At 55.5% G+C, this 17,683-nt stretch overlaps 1 protein-coding gene across 3 annotated transcripts; it reads right to left on the reverse strand.

The window, feature by feature from the left end:
• Positions 1 to 272: 272 nt before the first annotated feature.
• Positions 273 to 16,855, reverse strand: KLHL26 (kelch like family member 26). Of its 3 annotated transcripts, none has more exons than XM_050320876.1 (3): positions 16,672 to 16,855; positions 5,747 to 5,929; positions 273 to 3,370 (listed from the first exon to the last, which is right to left on the reverse strand). In XM_050320876.1, exons 1-3 carry the CDS (start codon positions 16,716 to 16,718, stop codon positions 1,789 to 1,791), a joined length of 1,812 nt encoding a protein of 603 aa, XP_050176833.1. In that variant the 5' UTR covers positions 16,719 to 16,855; the 3' UTR covers positions 273 to 1,788. The 3 variants fall into 3 exon arrangements, with proteins under 3 accessions (XP_050176833.1, XP_050176834.1, XP_050176835.1); XM_050320877.1 differs by lacking the exon at positions 16,672 to 16,855 and adding an exon at positions 8,989 to 9,002; XM_050320878.1 differs by lacking the exon at positions 5,747 to 5,929.
• Between the last annotated feature and the right edge of the window lie 828 nt (positions 16,856 to 17,683).

The raw sequence follows: 17,683 nt of genomic DNA on the forward strand, positions 1-17,683 counted from the left end.
GATTAAGTTTGTTCTGCAAATAGGAAAGCAAAGAACACTTGCACTTGTTACCCAGCTGAGATAGCACCGTTTTTGTAAACACATGGAAGCATTAAAAAGGAAAAACCCATCATTTTGTAACTCTGAAGCTTGACTCGAGCTCCGTCTCACCCTCTCAGGACCTGCTTGTCTCTGCCAAGCCCCTTCCTCGTGTTTCTGGCCTGACCAAATGAACAAAGCAGTCAATTAACTGCCTGAGAGCCCAAATGCCCACTGACTTCAGCAACAGCAAGGACTTTTCATCAGTTTATTATTGGCAAACCAGCAAACAGAGGGGAACAGAGGAAATGATGCATCACCTGACCTGCAACCCAGAGCGCAGAGTCTCCCCGAGACCCACCCAGGGCTGCCCCGGCTCCACCACTCCAGAAAAATCTCTTCCAGTGGCTCCCAGGTGTGGAGTTCATGCTTTACACAGACCTCTCAGTGATTCACCAGCAAACCAGACATTACATGTCACCACTAAAAGGTTGCAGGCTGGGATTTCTTTCCCAGCAGAACGAAACAGCCCCTCCACAAATCGTGACACAGGTACAAAACAAAGCCCTTGAAACAGAACTCCTGACGAGAGGAGAACCTTTCAATTCATTAATCAAATTAAAGAGGAAAGATGGCTTGGAGGAGAGGGAAGTTCAGGAAGTAACAGTCCTTTGCAAAGGTGATGGAGTCATCTCAAAATGAACCTGTCGAATTGAAAACCCCACCACGACAACGAGGCCCTGCTCCGCTCGGAATTCCATCACTTTATCAGGTCAGGTACCTCATTTCCACGGCAAGGAAGAAAACCTTCAGGCTGATGACAGAGTAGCACCCACCTCCTTCGCTGCAGGAAGAGTTTGGATGAGCGTGTGCTGGTGAGAGCAGGAAGGGGAAGGTCCTGACCCACACCCTGCAGGAGCTCTTGGCCTCGGGGGTCAGCCCAGAGGGACGACTGCAGAGCTCTTATTGCCAGGGAAGCCAAGTTTTTGGCAGTTATAAAACCAAATAATCGTGCCAGTTTACACATAATCGAGCTTTCAACCATGGCTTTAGTGCTGCAACCTCTGCACGCCCCGATGAGGGGAGAATTTCTGGAGTGTCTGGAGGGGGGGCGAGGAATTGCAGTGAGATCCAAGCAACGAAGACCAGAGGTGTGCAGGGCTAAGAATTCCCTTTCTCAGGCAGGTAAAAAAGGGAAAGTCACCTTTGAAAAATGGGAATATGCTTCCACAGTCCAAAAGCACCTGAGATCTTGTAGCTCCCACGGTGCCTTTATTGCTTCTGGAGGTCAGTGTGTTACACAGGTTTTGGTTGGTTGGGCTTTTTTTGTCTGCTAAAAAACACCAGAGTGACATACAATGATTTTGTTTGTTTGTTTGTTTGTTTTTTGGGGAGATATTAATAAATAAAAAACCCCACCTGATCTCTTTGAAACAGACCCCAGTGACCGCTGAGCTGCCACCGTTTGCAGCGTGGAACACCATCAAAAATACAAAAAGTTGGCAAAATGCACCCCCGCTTTCCCCCCCATCACCAGTGAAAAAAGAAAACCACCCAGATGAGAGAGAGAAGAGCCTTTCCCAGCTGTAACATCTGCTCGCTCTGCCTGGCTGACAAGCGCTGCTGCCGGGCTGCTCCTGCCAGGGCTCCCCGGGAGCAGGAGGGACATCAGGGAGGAGGGAACGAACCCAGGTTGGTTTTCTCCTTCCCTCTCCCCCCAAAACGCAGCTTTTGCAGGCAGCAAAGGGCCCAGGGGGGGCACCACCGGGGTCACCTCTGGCTGGGCACCTGGGGCAGGATCACGGGAGCGCAGGCGATCCCGGCGAAGGACTCCGGGAAGTGCAGGTCCCTCTCCCACTCGTCCGTCTCGGTGTTGTAGACCTGCACGATGCTGGTGACGTTGTTGAGGTGCCAGTTGTAACCCCCCACCACGTAGATCTTCTTCTCCAGCAGGCAGCAGCCGGCCTCCGACTGCCCGGCGCGCATGGGGCTCACCGTGGTCCACTGGTCGCTCTCGGGCACGTAATACTCCACGGCCAGCACGTCGAAGCACCGGTCCACGTGGTCCATGCGGCCGCCCAGGGCGTAGATCCTGCCGCTGGCGCTCACCATGGCGTGCAGCACCCGCGGCTCGTTCATGGGCGCCTTGAACTCCCACTGGTCGGCCGCGGGGTCGTAGCAGTGCAGCGCCTTCTTGTCCTCCACGGAGATGCCGTAGCCCCCCGAGATGTACAGCCTGTCCCCCACCGTGGCCCCGGCGTGGCCCCACGTCCTGCGCTTGAGGGAGCACACGTAGGTCCACTCGTTGTCCTTGGGGCAGTACTTCTCCACCGAGGCCAGGCTGCCCGAGCGGTTCCTGCCGCCCGTGGCGTACACCATGCCGCGCAGGACGTTGAGCTGGAACTGGATCCTGCTCTCCTGCATGGCCTGGATGCGCAGCCACTGGTTGAGGTGCGGGTCGTAGCGGTAGGAGACGTCCACGGCTCCCTCCCCGCTGCGGTACTGCAGCTGCTGCCCGCCCACGATGTAGACGAAGTTGTCCAGCACGGCCACGCAGGAGTGGCTGCTCCCAACCTCCATCTCCGTGAGCTCCTTGAACTGGCGGCCGCCCGGGTCGGGCAGGCAGTAGACCTTGCAGCTGACGGTGCGGTCGTTGTCGGTGTAGGGCGTGCCGCCGAAGGTGACGAGGGACAGCACGTCCGAGCGGATGGCCGTGCGCGGCGACTGCATCTCGTGCTGCCGGAACGGCAGGATCTGGTAGTTGAAGGCCTCCAGCAGGTACTGGCGGCACAGGACGTCCTCCACCATGATGTCCAGGGTCTGCACGCTGTCCACCAGCTCCGAGGACTTCATGAGGGGGAAGCGGATGTGGCACAGGACGCGGCTGGCGCTGGCGCGGCGCGCGGGGTCGTACTGCAGCCAGCGCACGGCGGCGCGGAACAGGTCGATCTCGCTGCAGCTCTTGAGCTTGTTGCTCTGCAGGAAGAACACCAGGCGCTCCAGGGGCAGGTGGAGGAAATCCTCCTCCTCGGAGATCTGCAGGAAGTGCCTGAAGGTGAAGGCGTCCACGGATTCCTTCAGGGAGGAGAGGCTGAAGGTGGTGGCCATCTGCCCGATGTTGAGGCACGTCTCCACGCTCATGGCAGACTTCAGGAACTCCTCGCACAGCTCCACCACAGGCACCATCTGGAGGAAGACGGCGGCTCCCAGCACATCCTGGATGCAGTCGAGGTCCAGAGTCACCTCGGCGCTGTAGGCAAAGTCTATGATGTGCTTCAGGCCCTTGGCAGACACACCTTTCAGCTCGATCACATCCTGGCTGGCCTCTCTCATCCCGCCCGTGAACATCGCCCTGTGGGTCAAGAGCACACAGACAAAAATCCCCCCCCCTTGAATAAATGATGTATCACTTCAGGGTTTTATTTTATTTAACATGTTGATTCTTTTAGGGAGGATGAGGAAGGGGGGTGTGGGGAATAAATCAAGGCTAAACCTCCACAAGGCAGGAGAAATCAGAGTGCAGTGACTTATACGAGGCTTGCAGTGCACTGAGGAGGAACATTCAGCTGTCAGAGAAGTTTTTCAATCCCCCTGGCAGCGGGAGGAAGAGCAGAGCACAGGACAAAGAGGCAGAGCTCCCAGAGCAGGACGTGAACGAGTATCATGAATCCACAACACTCAGCAACAGAGGGTCTGCACAGGGCTTGGGCCTGCAGGATTTGTGAGCACAAGGAAGACACCTGTGTCAGGAGGTCAGTGACCCCTGGCAGCAAGGCCTTCAGGCCTGTTATCCCACTGTGTCCCAGGGAAGGAGGAGATGGGTTAAACACTGTGGGTGCCCCGAGCCTTCTGAGCAGCTCTGCTCACCCAACAGAGCCTCCCCTCCAAGGTTCCTTCCCCACCACCTTAAAAAGGAGGAGCTGCAGCCCCTCCAGCAGCAGGGGGGGCTGACAGGGAATCACACACAACCAGGGAGAAAAGAGCTTTAGTTACAGCACAGCTGCAAGAACATCACTTGACCAGGCCACTGCAGAGATCAGGCCCCGGATCAGCTCCTTGGGAATTCCACAGGAAGCACATTCCATGCCAAGGACTGCGCCCATCCCTCCCTGAACCCGCCCTGGCAGAGCTGCAGCCCCCCCAGACAGGGGGCTGGGGGTGTGATGGGGGTGTAGCTGCACATCAGGGGGGAATTTCAGCCATTTACATCCCACTTCAGCGGGTTTTGTTACGTGTGGGGGGCTCGGGGGCAAAGGTTTGCACCCCGGAGTATCCAACAAGAGGGTTGTGGGGAAGGCAAAGTCAGGGCAGGAAGGGCTGGGCCATGGGGTGTCCCCGGTCCTGCCGCTGCACACACGGCCCAGCAAGGCCATGTCCTACGAAAGACCTTAAAGTTGCACATTCTGGACTGGTTTTTCCACCTTTTTCCGCTGGAAAGGTAAATCCCTGGTGTCATCAGAGCTCCCTCAGGAGCTGCACCGGCTCCAAGGTGCAAGTCAGGCAGAAAAAATGCTGAACAGACCCTGCATCAACACAGGAATAAAGGACTATCCTGGGAGCGCTGACAGAAGACAGGAGTTCCAAGTTTCCCGTCCAAACCAGGCTGGAAAACCTGCCCCCGTCCAGCACAAACCCCAGAAATCCTGAATGACCTAAATAAGGAAAATATCTGCACATGAAATCAGCTTTTCTGTAACCGAGTGACCAGGAATCCTGTTCCCAATTATTTGTCTGTGCAGCAGATGAGAGCATTCCGCTCAAATCCCTGCATCTCCCACGTCCCGGCCCTGATCCCTCGCCCCGGAGGACACGCGGACACGTGCGGGCTCTCGTGTGCGTTGTTGTTGTTGCCGTGCTGGAGACCAAAACCATCAACCAGAATGCAACTCCCTTAAAAAGTGTTACGGTTCTAAAGTGCTGATTACATAAATGCCTCGATTTCGCTCTCCCCCCCCCTCCCCTTCCCCGCAGAAGAAGGAGAGTGCTTCCAAAAGCTGGATTATTCGTTCCCCAGGACAACCTTCCTCGGCACCACAGAAGTCACAGCGAGAAACCCACTCAGGAATTATGTTTTAGGAGTGAAAACACCTTGGCAGTGGCCCTGCACCCAGCAGGGAGGAACAAAACAGTGCCACTGGCACCTGGTGGGGGCAGAGCAGTTCACTCAGGAGTGAATGCCCTGTTCTGCAGTTGGCTCACTCTGCGTTGATTTGGCTGCAAAAACTCATCTCAGGGTTTCAGTTTTCTACCTACAGGAGCTGGGACGATGCTCCCGGATCTCCCGGGGAGGTCACACCCACCCCTTGGTGCTCCCAGAGCCACAAGCACTGCAGACACATCAGCGTGGTGGTTGAAGGGAGCAGGAGTGTGTTTACAGTGGGCATCTCTCTCCATGGGATGAGTCATTCTGGAGCCCTCACTTCCCAGGCAGCTCATGCAGCTCCAGGGCAAAACACCTCCAACACCTGCCCAGGTGGGTTCAAGACCTGGCCTTGAACTTGTGCCTTGGCCCAGCAGCTGTAGCTGAGCAAACCTCATCTGTGTGCAGAGGGACTGATCCTGAACCTCCACCTGCCTGCAGGGAATCCCTGGGGCAAACCAAACCTCCGACGGGATCTGCGGGGCGGGAGGTTTGGGATTGCGGTGGGAAGGTTGGGGTGGGGGAGGACAGGGAAACAGCAAACCAACGGGAAAGGTACAAATGCCTGCTTCCCTCTCAGATTCTCACCTGAAATAGTCACTGCAGGCAGCCAAGACAACTTTATGAACCTGAAACACTTCATTATTTATAGTGAGGATGACATCAAGCAGCTGAGCCTGAGCTCGGAGCGAGGCCAGTCCCTGCAGCAGAGTGGTGCTGTGGCCAGGAGCAGAGAACGTGCATTTCAGGGTGCTGTTCTTGTCAGCCATGCTAAAAACAGAACAAGAGAGACAGGCTGGTGTGAAATTTAAACAGTTTGTGGTATTACCTACCCAGCGTGCCGGGGGAGACACCGCCACGGGCACCGTGGGCCGCAACGCCCGTTCCCAGCTCGGCAGCACCAGCACCTCACGCTGTGCTCCCTTCTCCCAGCACAAAAGAGACTTCCAGGTTTTGGAGGGATGCTTTGGCACTGCCACCCCCGTCCCTGCAGCGCACACGGGCTCCAGGGACCATCCAGCCATCCTAGAACCACCAAGGAACACTGGGTGTCCCCACACTGAGCCCGCCCTGACCTCGCCTTCAACCACCACACTGAGTCACAGCTGCTTGTTCTTCTCACCACCTTCCCTTCCTGCAGCTGCTGGAGCTGCTGCTGCCGCCAAGGCCGGCCCTGCCAGCCCGCTTTGCTCCTTCCCTCCTGCCTGACCCTCAGGAGAAGAGCAAAAGCAAACTATTGCACAGCCCTGGCTGCTGTAAATAACATCAACTGCTCGAGCTGCACTGTCAACAGTCCCCTCCCAGCGTAAATATTTCCTCGCTTTTCCCAGCGCCTCTCGCACATGTTCCCCAGCACACGGAGCAGCATCCCCAGCTCTGCTGGCCTCAGATGCACTTGTCAGTGGGAACGCTGCGCTGGGAGGCAGCGGGAGCCCTGCACGAGGGGAAGAGGCTGTTGGGTGCTCCCTGCTCCTCTGGAAACAGCTCCAGAAATAGCTGCGGGTTCCCCGAGCCCACCAAACTGGAGCCAGCAGAGGTGGGAGATCCCAAACTCATCTGCAAATTTAATCCAACTCCCAGTGGCTCTTCAGGATCTTCCCTCCTGGGAAGAAAATATTGCCCAGGGGACAATATTCAGGATGGGGGTTACTTTTTCAGAAGCATCCTGCTGTTTGGTGTCTGCCTTTGAAGGGATATTTTATGGAAATGCAACATAAAAAAATCCCAGGGAGATTATATATGGAAAGCTGCATGAGCTGCTCCCAAATCCACAGTGGGAGAGCACACCCAGGGATGCACTTCAAGGGTATTATTATTATTGTTGTTGTTATTATCTAGGTGGGATAGAACTGAGGAGGACGCAGCGTGCTGGGGCTGTGCAATCCCAGGGTCTGCTCCAACCCTCCCTCAGAGCTCGGCTGTGTCATCCCGGTTTTGCTCCAACCCTTCCCCCCGCCTCAGATCTTGGCTAAATAATCCCAGGGTGTGCTCCAACCCTCCCTCAGAGTTTGGATGTGCAGTCCCAGGGTCTGCTCCAACCCTCAGAGCTCCCGACCAAAACAGCAACGGCCACGCACAATGGCCCAAACAAACCCGGGAGGTCAGGGAGGAGTCAGGGAGATGGGATAACAAAAAAGGGGGATGTAAACAATCCTGGAACAATGAGGAACAATGGACAGGACTTGCTCCTTGCCTAACTTATCGGACTGCAATTTCCTGGAAGCTTTAAGGGGAGGCGAGTGAGGGGAAATCTGGGATGTTCATCAGAGCTGGGAGGGCAGCGCTCTGTGCCTGCAGCGGCTCTGGAGCTCGCTGGGATGCAGAGAGCAAACCTTGGCAGGCTGGTTCCAACTCCTCAGGCTTGGGAACGTGCCTCAGGATCCAGCCCAGCTCCTGCTGGGATGGCTGATAATGGTCAGCTGTGCCGCTGGCAGCACAGGTCCGAAATCCCTACCCTAAAATCAAAGTGTGCTAAAGAGTCCCAGATCAGAGCACCGAGTTATTCCTTGCTGGAATAAAAAGGATTAGCAGAAGAACAGTTGTTGACAAGACCTTTATCCATACTCTGTGAGCCAAGAATTGTCTGTCCACTCGGGCTCTTCCCATGGAGAAAGAGGGAAGAGCTTGGAGGGAGCGGATCCTCATCGTGTCAAACTCCTTTCACTCTCCTCCCTGGAACTTTGATCTGCTGTGGCAAGGAAATGATGTTCCCTCTGGACACAGAGCACCAGACACGGAGCAAACCCACTTTGCTCCAGGTTGGACAGGTGAATTCCACACAGACTCATCCGGGAATGGCAACTCCCGAGTTCCCTGTAACTTCATTACACTCCATCTGCTGCAAAAGTCTTCTCAGGGGGATTTCCCTCAGTGCTTGCTTCTGTGCTGGTTTCAGATACTCCTTTTGCCAGCCTTAGGGTCTCATCCCTGCAGGAACGCTGTCACTGTACCCACAGCCCTCCAAACAACGAGCTTTACCTGCACAAATATTCCTCTTTTTATTCCTCTTCCTCAATTAACTTTTACAGGCATTGGGAACGACCAGAGTGCAAGTTTGAGGTAAAGGAGGGGTGGGTCGACACATCTGTGTGGAATAAACGTGTTTGCACGTGAGGTTCATTTCAACAGGTAACTGTGAACAGCCACTCCAGGAAAAACTCCCTGTGCTGGTTCCTTTGTCTGTTTACAGATATAGAATAAAAGGATCCGATGATTACACAATACTCTGAAGAGGGGGGAGGAAAGGAAATCAAAAGAGAAGCATTGATAATGCCCAGTTTTCTTCAGCCTGGAGAGAGAGGGTGGAGAAAAAAAACAAAAAAAGGAGGATTTTAAGATGAACAACACAAACTGGAAACAAAACAAAACCCACACGAAGCAGGAGAAATGGAGCGAGAGGTTTACAGAAAACAAAGCGGGAGGAGGAGAGGTGAGAGAACAGCAAGGAGCAGTGTTTGCACGGCGGGGACAAAAAAGGGATCTGGGCTAAGAGCAGGCTTGGCTGGACACAGGCAGGGCAGGGAAGGAGCCCTGGCTCCTGCATGGAGTGCAGAAGAGGAGCAGCAGTCGGATGTCAGAGAGTAAAAAAGCAAAACAAAACCAACAACAGAAAAAAAACCACCAACCCTGAGCACAAAAGGAAGCCTTGAACGTGTGCGAGTGCCTCTGGGAGGCTGCCCCTATCTCAGCCCGGATCTCCCCAGGCCCCCGGACTTGTTGCTTAACAATTTGTTACAGCAGAAACAGCCTGGCAGACAAGACTTGGGAAGAGCTGCATCTCCTCCTCCCCGGAACACGCCTGGGAGATAAAAGCCTTTCCTCGCACACACCGGTGAGAAAGTGTTTATTCCGCTTCCCTTTCTGCGGGAGGCAGGGCTGGAGAGCCTCTGGAATTTTCCTTTGTCCTCGAGTGAGGTCCTTTCCTTCTTGGAGCAGGGCTCAAGCGTGGGGCTGCTCCCAAATCACATCCCCATCAACGTCCCAGGGGCCTCCTGGACATCCCAACGTGTTTACATGACTGGGGCCTCTGACATGGGGTATGTTGGTATAGAGGTGGCTGTGCAGGAGCAGAAATCCCACTTTCCACGTGGAAATGGCTGCAGCAGTGAAAGGGATCTTTATATTGGTGTGACTGCAGCCCTCGCACACGAGGCAGCTGGAATTCCACGGGCACGTCGATTCCCAAGGTGATGCCTTTTGGGCAGCAGCCTCAGAGGCTCTGATGACACCCCCTGGCACCCCAGTTCCACACAGGGACTGCCAGGGAACGAGTAATGGGATTGAGGATTTGCCTCCAAGCCGCTGCTCCGAAGCCAGATTGCTTTCAATCCTCTCCGGTCACCGCAGGATAGAGCTCAGCATGGGGTGCTGGGGGGAAAAATCAACCCAGAACCCCAACCCCAACACTGTGGATGGGCTGTGGAGATGTTCCAGCAAGGGTTAAGGGAGTGGCTGCAGCCAGACAGCGGGCAGGGAAGGCAAACAAGCCCAGAAATCCTCCTGCTGCTGCACCTGGGGCAGGAGCTCGCCCTCGCCCAGAGCACACTGACCACAGACAGCTTTCTGAGCAAGCACTTTGGACCAGAAAGGCATCTGGACACCCAAGAGGCCCCTGAAGCTGAGGGGCTGGGAGATTTGAAGGGCCACACCTCAGGAACCAGCCCAGGCACAGAGAACACCCCCGAGAACAAGCGGCCCCTGCCTCCTCCGTCCCCCACGGCGTCACGTGGAAGCCAAGACGCCTCTCGAGCTAATGAATCATTTTTACCAAATCTGTACTGATGATTAAAAACATCAAAGCTGGAATTAAAGGCTTACCAGGCATGAGTTCGTATTTCAGCATGTTTGCAACCACTGCACAAGTGGAGAGAATTAGAGCAGGACAGATTGTAACATTTCGGTGATTGAATTAAGGAGTGGGGAGGGGAATCTTCGGCTGCACGACTGTCTGGTGGTCTGGTGGTGTTCTTCCTCTCCTTGTACAGCCTGCTTCTCCTTGGAAGGAGGGATGCTTTGGTGCTCTCCCTCCCAGTTCAGCATCCCCACGTTTTCCCCCTTTTTGGGGGCAGGTGGTGCTGGGTGATTTTTCATCCGGGACAAACTCGAGGGGCTTGGCGGAGTTCCCGAGCGGGGCAAACTTCCAAGAGCCAAACTCTCCCCATAAACACGAGCCCCAGAGGTGGGACCCTGCTGGGAATGGCTGGGGACAACACAGGAAGGAGGAAAACCAGCAGGATTTGTCTCTGTGTGTGTGTGTGTGTGTGTTCACATCCATCAGGGTGTGCAATGGCACAGCTCTTCCATGGCTGGACAAAAGCTTTGGGATTATTGCAAAACAGCCACCGAGGCACCTGCAAGGGATTTTTTTGTGGTGAGAGAAGCAGAACTACACCACAAAGCTGGGGAGTAACTTTATTTAGAACATAAAGTATGAATATTAAGGACCTTCTCTAAGAACCTTTGACAGGCAGCATTATAGATATTTTAATAATGCAAATCATTTAATGCCTTTAGTTTCATGCCTGAGTAAAAAAAAAAAAACACATTTAGATTCTGATTTTTAAACTACAATTAAGACACTTAAAATCAAAACAAAAGTCAAACTCCCTCAGATAAGTCACTGGTAGCCATGGTGACTGCAATATTTCAGATCCTCAGGCTTTATATCACATGCCCAAAGGATGAAAATGAGTTTTCAGCACTCCACACTAACAAATGCTACGTCGGGGCAGAAAGGCTGAACCCTTCACTGCGGATCTGCTGCTCCACAGACTCTTAGTGGGACTTAGGGACACTCCCATGGCCTTTGCAACATTCCCCCAAAAAAGAAGAAAGAGCTTTCCTTGAAGTTTGGGGGCTGCCAGGCACTGAGGCACAGAAATACCTGCCCTGTTAACCTATTTACGCTCACTGTCACCAGCACCCATCAGCAACAGCATTTCCCAGCACTTCCCCGTCCAAATTAGCAGCCACAAGAAGCACTTAATGATCAGCAGCCAATTAAATATTAACACACCCGAAGAAGGGGATGTTTTCCCGAGGAACAGAATCATCCTCAGGAAAGATATCTGAGGGGAAAAAAGGCATTTAATCGATTTCTATGTTCCCTTTCCCACCCCCTTCCCTTAATTTCTCCTGTTTCTCTCCTCTGCCTCCACTCATTTTCCACTCCTGACACCACCTCTTTCATCCAATAAGCAATAAACACGAGGAGAAAGCCCAACAGACTAAGCTTATTTTTTAGCTGCATTTCAGGGCCCGAAAACAGCACTTAAAGAAGTGTCTAAGTCAGGAGGTACCTGGTTCATTTTAAAGTGCTTTCTGACTCAGGTCCTACTGATTTCCTTATCTGCACCAGACTTCTCCCAAGCTGGAACCAAGGAAACCCTGCAGCCCCAAAGGTAAGGCAGTGACTTGTAGCAAGAGGCTTTTCAATTTATTTATTTTTTTCCAATATTATTATTTTTTTAATACCCTTTAGAAGTCCCAGACATTTGCAAATCTGTGTTTTCCTTTCCTCCTGAGCTGGACTCACACAGGGCCCAGCAGACACACACACACACACTCATACACGAATATATTCTGCTCCCAGGCATCAATCAGTAGGTTGTTTGCAAGCCAGAGGGGGTGGGATTTTTGGGTTTTCGCACTAATAAAACTGGATGGCTGTCAAAAAGCTGGCTGGCCTGGTAAAACAGAGCGTTGGAGCAACAACAAAAAAAAAAAGGTGGAGGGTGAGAGATCTGAGCACATTAAACTCCGTGCCACCTCCTGGAGCTTCAACGTGAGGGACTGGGCAGTACGTGCTGTACCCAGGACAGGTTGTGCAGGGGGGAGGCAAAAACCAGCATGAAAAAATAGAATGAGATTTTTAAAAATGTTGCTGTGGCAGAGCCAGAGTCACCTTCGTGCTGGGGAAAAGCAGTTTGGGGCTGGGCATTCGCCACCCCAAAAGAGCAGGGGAACTCTCAGGTGAGGGCACCAGCAGCACCAGGGGCTTGGAGGGGCACAAAATATCCCATTTACCGGGGTCTGCTGTTTCTCTTCTCTCTGCCCACATCCACAGAGGACCTCGTCCTGCACAGGGATTCTCCTCAGGCCTGCCCGAAACCTCCTGTGAGCGCAGAGCTCAGGCAGGCGCCGGTGACACCCCTGTCACCACCAACACCCTGCCCTGCCACAACCTCACCCCCCCCCAACTTGACTGTGATTACATTCTTGTCAGCCCCAAGCCTAATCCCTGCGAGCCAGGAACCAACTGAGCAAATAGAAAAATCACCCCAAGCGCGTAAATTCCTCTGGCAGCCACGGGCAGTGTCACCGCAGGGACAGAGCTGCTCCCGAGCTCAGCCAGGCACGCAGGGACCCCCAGAAGGGCGGTGCGGGTGTAAATGTGCCTGTTTGTCCCTGTCCCCCCCTAAGCAGAGGCTCCTTCCACACTCGATACTCCCCTGGCAGCGCCGCCTTCGACAGCTCCACATTTCCCCACCTGGCAGTCAAACCCTGCCAGGCCCCAGCTCTAGGAAAATGTGCCTCAAAAGTGAGGCTCAGATCAGAAGTCACCCTTTGGTGACCCTGTGCGAGCAGCCCGAGGGCTCTGCGGGCGCTCCCCGCGCCTCTCCCGGCACCGCAAAGGCCGGGAGGCACCTAGTGGTGTCGGGAAGCACAGCAGAGCCACCAAGGCCACCCCAAAAGTGTCACCCGGCCCATGCGCAGGCACTGCTGGCCTGCTGGGTGCCACCTCGCCCTCCCCTCCACCCCTGCTCTGCCCTGCACCCCGCTCCAACAGCACAGCTTCCACCTTTTCCACCTCTGGAAGCAAAGCGAAGCTTGATCGTGGGCACGGCCATCCAAAAATCCATCGGGACCTGCCCCAGCTTCCGTGTCACCTTCCCACTGGGGACGGCCCGTTTGGGCTCTGCCAGCAGGGCACAAAGTTCCCCACAGAGAGAAAACCACCCCCTCCACCTTCAGAGCCGCCCTGGCCCTTCGCTCCACACCTTGGGAAGAACTCGGGAAAAGCTCAGGCTGGGACTGCCAGGTCCTGGGAGCAGCGTCTGCCTCCGCCTGTGGCACCCGGCTGCACGGTCTGGGCAGTGTTGCAATAAAACAGGAGTAGTTACTTGCAGAGTAGGTGCTCAGGTGAGCAGGGATGTGCAGACACCTCCCCTCTGCCTGCACCTCCACCCTCCGGGTTACTGGCCGGGAGCAGCCAGGGGAGCCGGGCAAGAGCAAGGTGAGGTGATGAAACGAGCAGAGAACAGCAGCAAACCCACCATCCCTGCCGTGCAAAGGGAGGAAATGGTGTTTTCCAGCATGGCAACACCCAATTCCAGCTCAGGAATCCTCCCAGGATCCAATCTGTCTGCAGCCCGTTTCTCTGAGTCCTCTGCACTCGCCTTCTGACAGCTTTACACCCCTCCTGACACCCTTCTGCTTCCCAGATCCTGGGGCAGCTCCTTTCTGCACAGGCTTCGTGCCACCCTCCCCTGAGCAGAGCCACCCCAAGGCCACCAGAAGGGCAGCAACAGCTTTTTGGAATGTCCCCAGTTTCTCTGCAACCTCAGCGTTTATCTGCCATGTAAACAAGACACTGGGAAAGCCACTTCATCCACCATCCCTTACAAAGCTACAACACTTAGGGGTAGGACGGGAATCTTTAAAGCATCACCCGAGTTCACTTTTGGTCTAAAATAAAACCTCCAGCTCAGGACTCTCCCAACGTTGCAAAAGCAAGCGGCAAGTTATTTTTACAGCGATTCAATCCGAGCGTAAACATTTACACCACGTCTACCAGATCCAACAACTAAATCTGTTTGAGACTTGCCATGTGGCAGAGTATGGAGCATGGAAACCCCACAAAGCTCAACTCCAGTTCCAGAAGGGGAAAAAAAAAAAAAAACACCGAGTCTGATTGAAGGCTGAAGCTGTAGGAGATGACAGGAACACGAGAGCAAGGCAGACTCACAGCCCTGACATTCCCCCCTCCATGTGGTTTCACTCCACCCTCCTGCACATTTCTCTCCTTCCCACCACTTTCTCAGAAGGAATCGGGTTGGGGAAGTTCAGGTCCACGTTCCCTTGATGTGGACCCAGACATATGTACTTTATGATGAGGAAGGCATGCGGGTCTCCCTGGTCCATCCATCCTGGGTTTGACAGCAAGCAGGGTTTTGGGGAGGTTTGTGAAAAACGTTTATACAGCCTGGCTGCCTTCCTTCCTCCCTTGAAGGGATTATTCCCAATTATCTCTCCATCAGTTTGTCTGCTGGACACCTCCATTCATTCCCACACAGAGGCCTGCACATCCAGCATCTGGGATGGCGCTTTTCCCTGGATTTTTTGCAGCCCTGCTTTGCACAACAACCCCACCTCACCAACATTGCAGCACCGTTCCTTGTTGTCTCAGGCACAGCAGCTTCTCCTGCCGAGGGTTCCCCACGGGTTCCACCGTTTCCTCTCCCCCGATCCCAAATCACATCCCCGGGAGCAGCACAGCACCACAGAGCTTGAAACTCTCCCTCTACATGATAAAAGAGGGCTGGGAGTATAAAATATGCAACCCATTTGTAACTTGTGAAACTCTACCCAAGGAGGAAGAAAGGGAAAAAAAAAACCAAACCCCAAGTTTATTTCAGAACAGAAGATTGGAGCCATTTGCTTTTCAATGCCCAGGAATGGCCTTATCTCATGCCATCAGAGAGCCTTTTGTCCCCATCTCGCACAGTCTGTTCCTCATTGAATGAAAGAGCAGGATCCCAGCAGAGAAGTTAATTTTCCTGCTCCGGGGCAGCCACGTGCTCCCGGGTAACCCGGGGCAGCCACGCGGTAGGAATTCCAAAGATGGAAATTCTGCCCATGCCGTTGGAATTGAAGTGCACCACCGAAATGGCATGTGTGGAACAGCGCGAGAGGGCTCTGTCCTCTTGCCTTAGAGAGTAAATACTCAGTAAGTGTCAAAAAGTCACAAGTGGAAGCACCTAACAAGGAATCACTGCCGACGGGGAATGCCCTTGAAATCCTCCTCGTGCTATCCAGAGACAATGCCGCGCATCCAGCATCCCCCCCTCAGGTTTCTCCCTGTATTCCCCAATAAATCCACCTCTAGAGCAGGAGACTACCGACCAACAAGAAGCAGGCTCCAAATTTCAAGGGGCTTTGCTTTAAAATTAACAAAGAAAATAAACAGGCAGCAATAGAGAACACGAGGGAGCTCCAGCTCGGGGAATAAAACTGCTGCTGCAGCTCCAGCCTGGGTGATTTATCACAGCCCTGAAACAAATTGCTTCCATTTCTCAGCGCTGCACACCCGGCACTGAGAACTCCCGAGTGCTACCAACACCTGAGAGAAGTGCCGGAGTTCCTGCCTAAGAGGCAGGAAAAGGAGGTGCAGAGGGATGAAATGAGATGCCACAGGTGACACAGCCTGCAGCTTCATGGGCCACAGGTCGTCATTAGGGGGGAAAAAACCGGGATATATCTCCAAGGTGAGAATTCAGAGAGAGCTGAAGGATGACTGTGAGAGCCTCCCCTCCTCATGGGTGGTTATTTCAGGAGCCAACGGTGAGCAAAGTTGAGGAGAAACGATGCTTTGAAGCGAAGTGGCAGACTGACAGTGACAGTGTAACACCCCCGAGACAGACACCACCACTCCCTGAACAATGTCCAGTGGGGACTTGGGATGGCCACGGATGGGAAAACCCCGGGGACAGAAACTCCTCAGTTGAGCAGGCACCACCTACAACACCCTCTGCATCACCCCAGCAGGTAACATGGGGTGACAGGTACCACATCACCCCGACAGGTACCACATCACCCCAACAGGTAGCACATCACCCCGACAGGTACCACATCACCCCAACAGGTACCACATCACCCCAACAGGTACCACGGGGTGACAGGTACCACATCACCCCAACAGGCACCACCTGCTCTGTGCCACCTTCAAAGGCTGAGGTGACCCCGTGGGGACCAAACCCAGGGACCGAGGGGAGGTTGTCTGCAAGCTGGAGGGGACACACCAGAGGGGACGGGGAAGGGGGCACCAAAACAGGCCTGAAACACCAAAAACTCGGTGTGTCTGCAACTCACACAGCTGGGTGTCTCTACAGACCTCTACAGCTCTGCTGGCCCCGCAGAGTCGGGGAGTGGGTGGGGGGTCTGTCCCAGGGTGGGATTCAGAGGGTGAGATGCAGCGGGTGGGATTCACCGGGGTGGGATCCCCAGGCTGGGTGAATCCATTCACGCTATTTCACGTTTTTGAGCCTCCCCCAACCCTCAGCCTCCCTCCCCGCACACACTCCCCACATCCCCCCCCCAACCCACGAGCAGCAGCGCCGTGTGCTCGCCACGACCGTTCCCTTCCCCGCGGGCCCCGCTCAGGAGAACCCCCGACCCCCGGCGGGCACCGGAGCGGCGCTCAAGGAGTCTGGAGCCGGTGGAACCCCGCGGCCCGGCCCGGCCCCGTCCCACGGCCCCCGCCGCCCGGCCTAGGCCGCGCCGGCCCCGCTCACCTGCTCGGCCGCTCCGCGCCGAACTCGGCCCCGCCGGACTCCGCCATCTCCGGGAGCCGCCGCCGGGCCCGCGCTGGGCTGGAACGGCGGGGCCGCCGCGTTCGAAGGCGCGGGAGCGGCGGGGACCGGGAGCCGCGGGCTCCGCTCCGCGCCCGCCGGGCCTGGCGCCGCCTCCGCCGCCGCCGCCGCCGCCACCGGGGCTGTCACCGCCCCGCGGGGCCGCGGGACCCGCCGTGTGGCGGCCCCGGCACCACCGCGGGGGTGGCAGTGCTTCGGGGCTGGGGGGGTGTCACCCCTGTCCGGTGAGGGGACCAGGGGATGTCACCCCTTCGTGGCTGAGGGGGTCTGTCACCTCCCCATGGCTGAGGGGATCCAGGGTCTGTCATCTCCCCTAGGGCTGAGGGGATCCAAGGGTCTGTCACCTCCCCATGGCTGAGGGGATCCAGGGTCTGTCACCCCAGGGCTGAGGGGATCCAGGGCCCTGTCACCTCCCATGGCTGAGGATCCAGGGTCTGTCACCCCCCACCCAGGGCTGAGGGGATCCAGGGTCTGTCACCTCCCCATGGCTGAGGGGATCCAAGGGCTGTCACCCCCCCCAAGCTGAGGGGATCCAGGGTCTGTCACCTCCCCATGACTAAGGGGATCCAGGGTCTGTCACCTCCCCATGACTGAGGGGATCCAAGGGCTGTCACCCCCCCCAGGGCTGAGGGAATCCTGAGGTCTGTCACTTCTCCGTGGCCGAAAGGACTTGGGGTTCTGTCCCCGTCCCTCAGCTGAGGGGTCCCAGAGGATGTCGCCTTCCCACAGCTGAGGGGACCGGGGGGTTTGGGGTCTGTCGCTGCCCCTCAGCCGAGGGGTCCCAGGGGTCTGTCACCACCCCACAGACCACCAGTGCCTTCCAGCTGGCCGTTCTCCCACAGCAGCCGATGGCTCTCCCTGCGCTGCAGGGCTCAAAGCCTCCCCTCAGGGTGTCACCTGCGGCTCAAGAAGTGTCACCTGCGGGGACTATCAC

This window comes from Myiozetetes cayanensis, unplaced genomic scaffold, assembly GCF_022539395.1.
Source record: "Myiozetetes cayanensis isolate MyiCay16 unplaced genomic scaffold, myiCay2020 scf26, whole genome shotgun sequence".
Classification (NCBI taxonomy): Eukaryota; Metazoa; Chordata; class Aves; order Passeriformes; family Tyrannidae; genus Myiozetetes; species Myiozetetes cayanensis.

Excerpts from the sequence above, each read along its gene's own strand:
- KLHL26 (XM_050320876.1), bottom strand. The coding sequence starts at position 16,718 with ATGGCGGAGTCCGGCGGGGCCGAGTTCGGCGCGGAGCGGCCGAGCAG. Across the intron at positions 5,930-16,671 it reads GGCGCGGAGCGGCCGAGCAG|CATGGCTGACAAGAACAGCA; the intron begins GTGAGCGGGGCC and ends TTCTGTTTTTAG. Across the intron at positions 3,371-5,746 it reads GCCTGCAGTGACTATTTCAG|GGCGATGTTCACGGGCGGGA; the intron begins GTGAGAATCTGA and ends CTTGACCCACAG.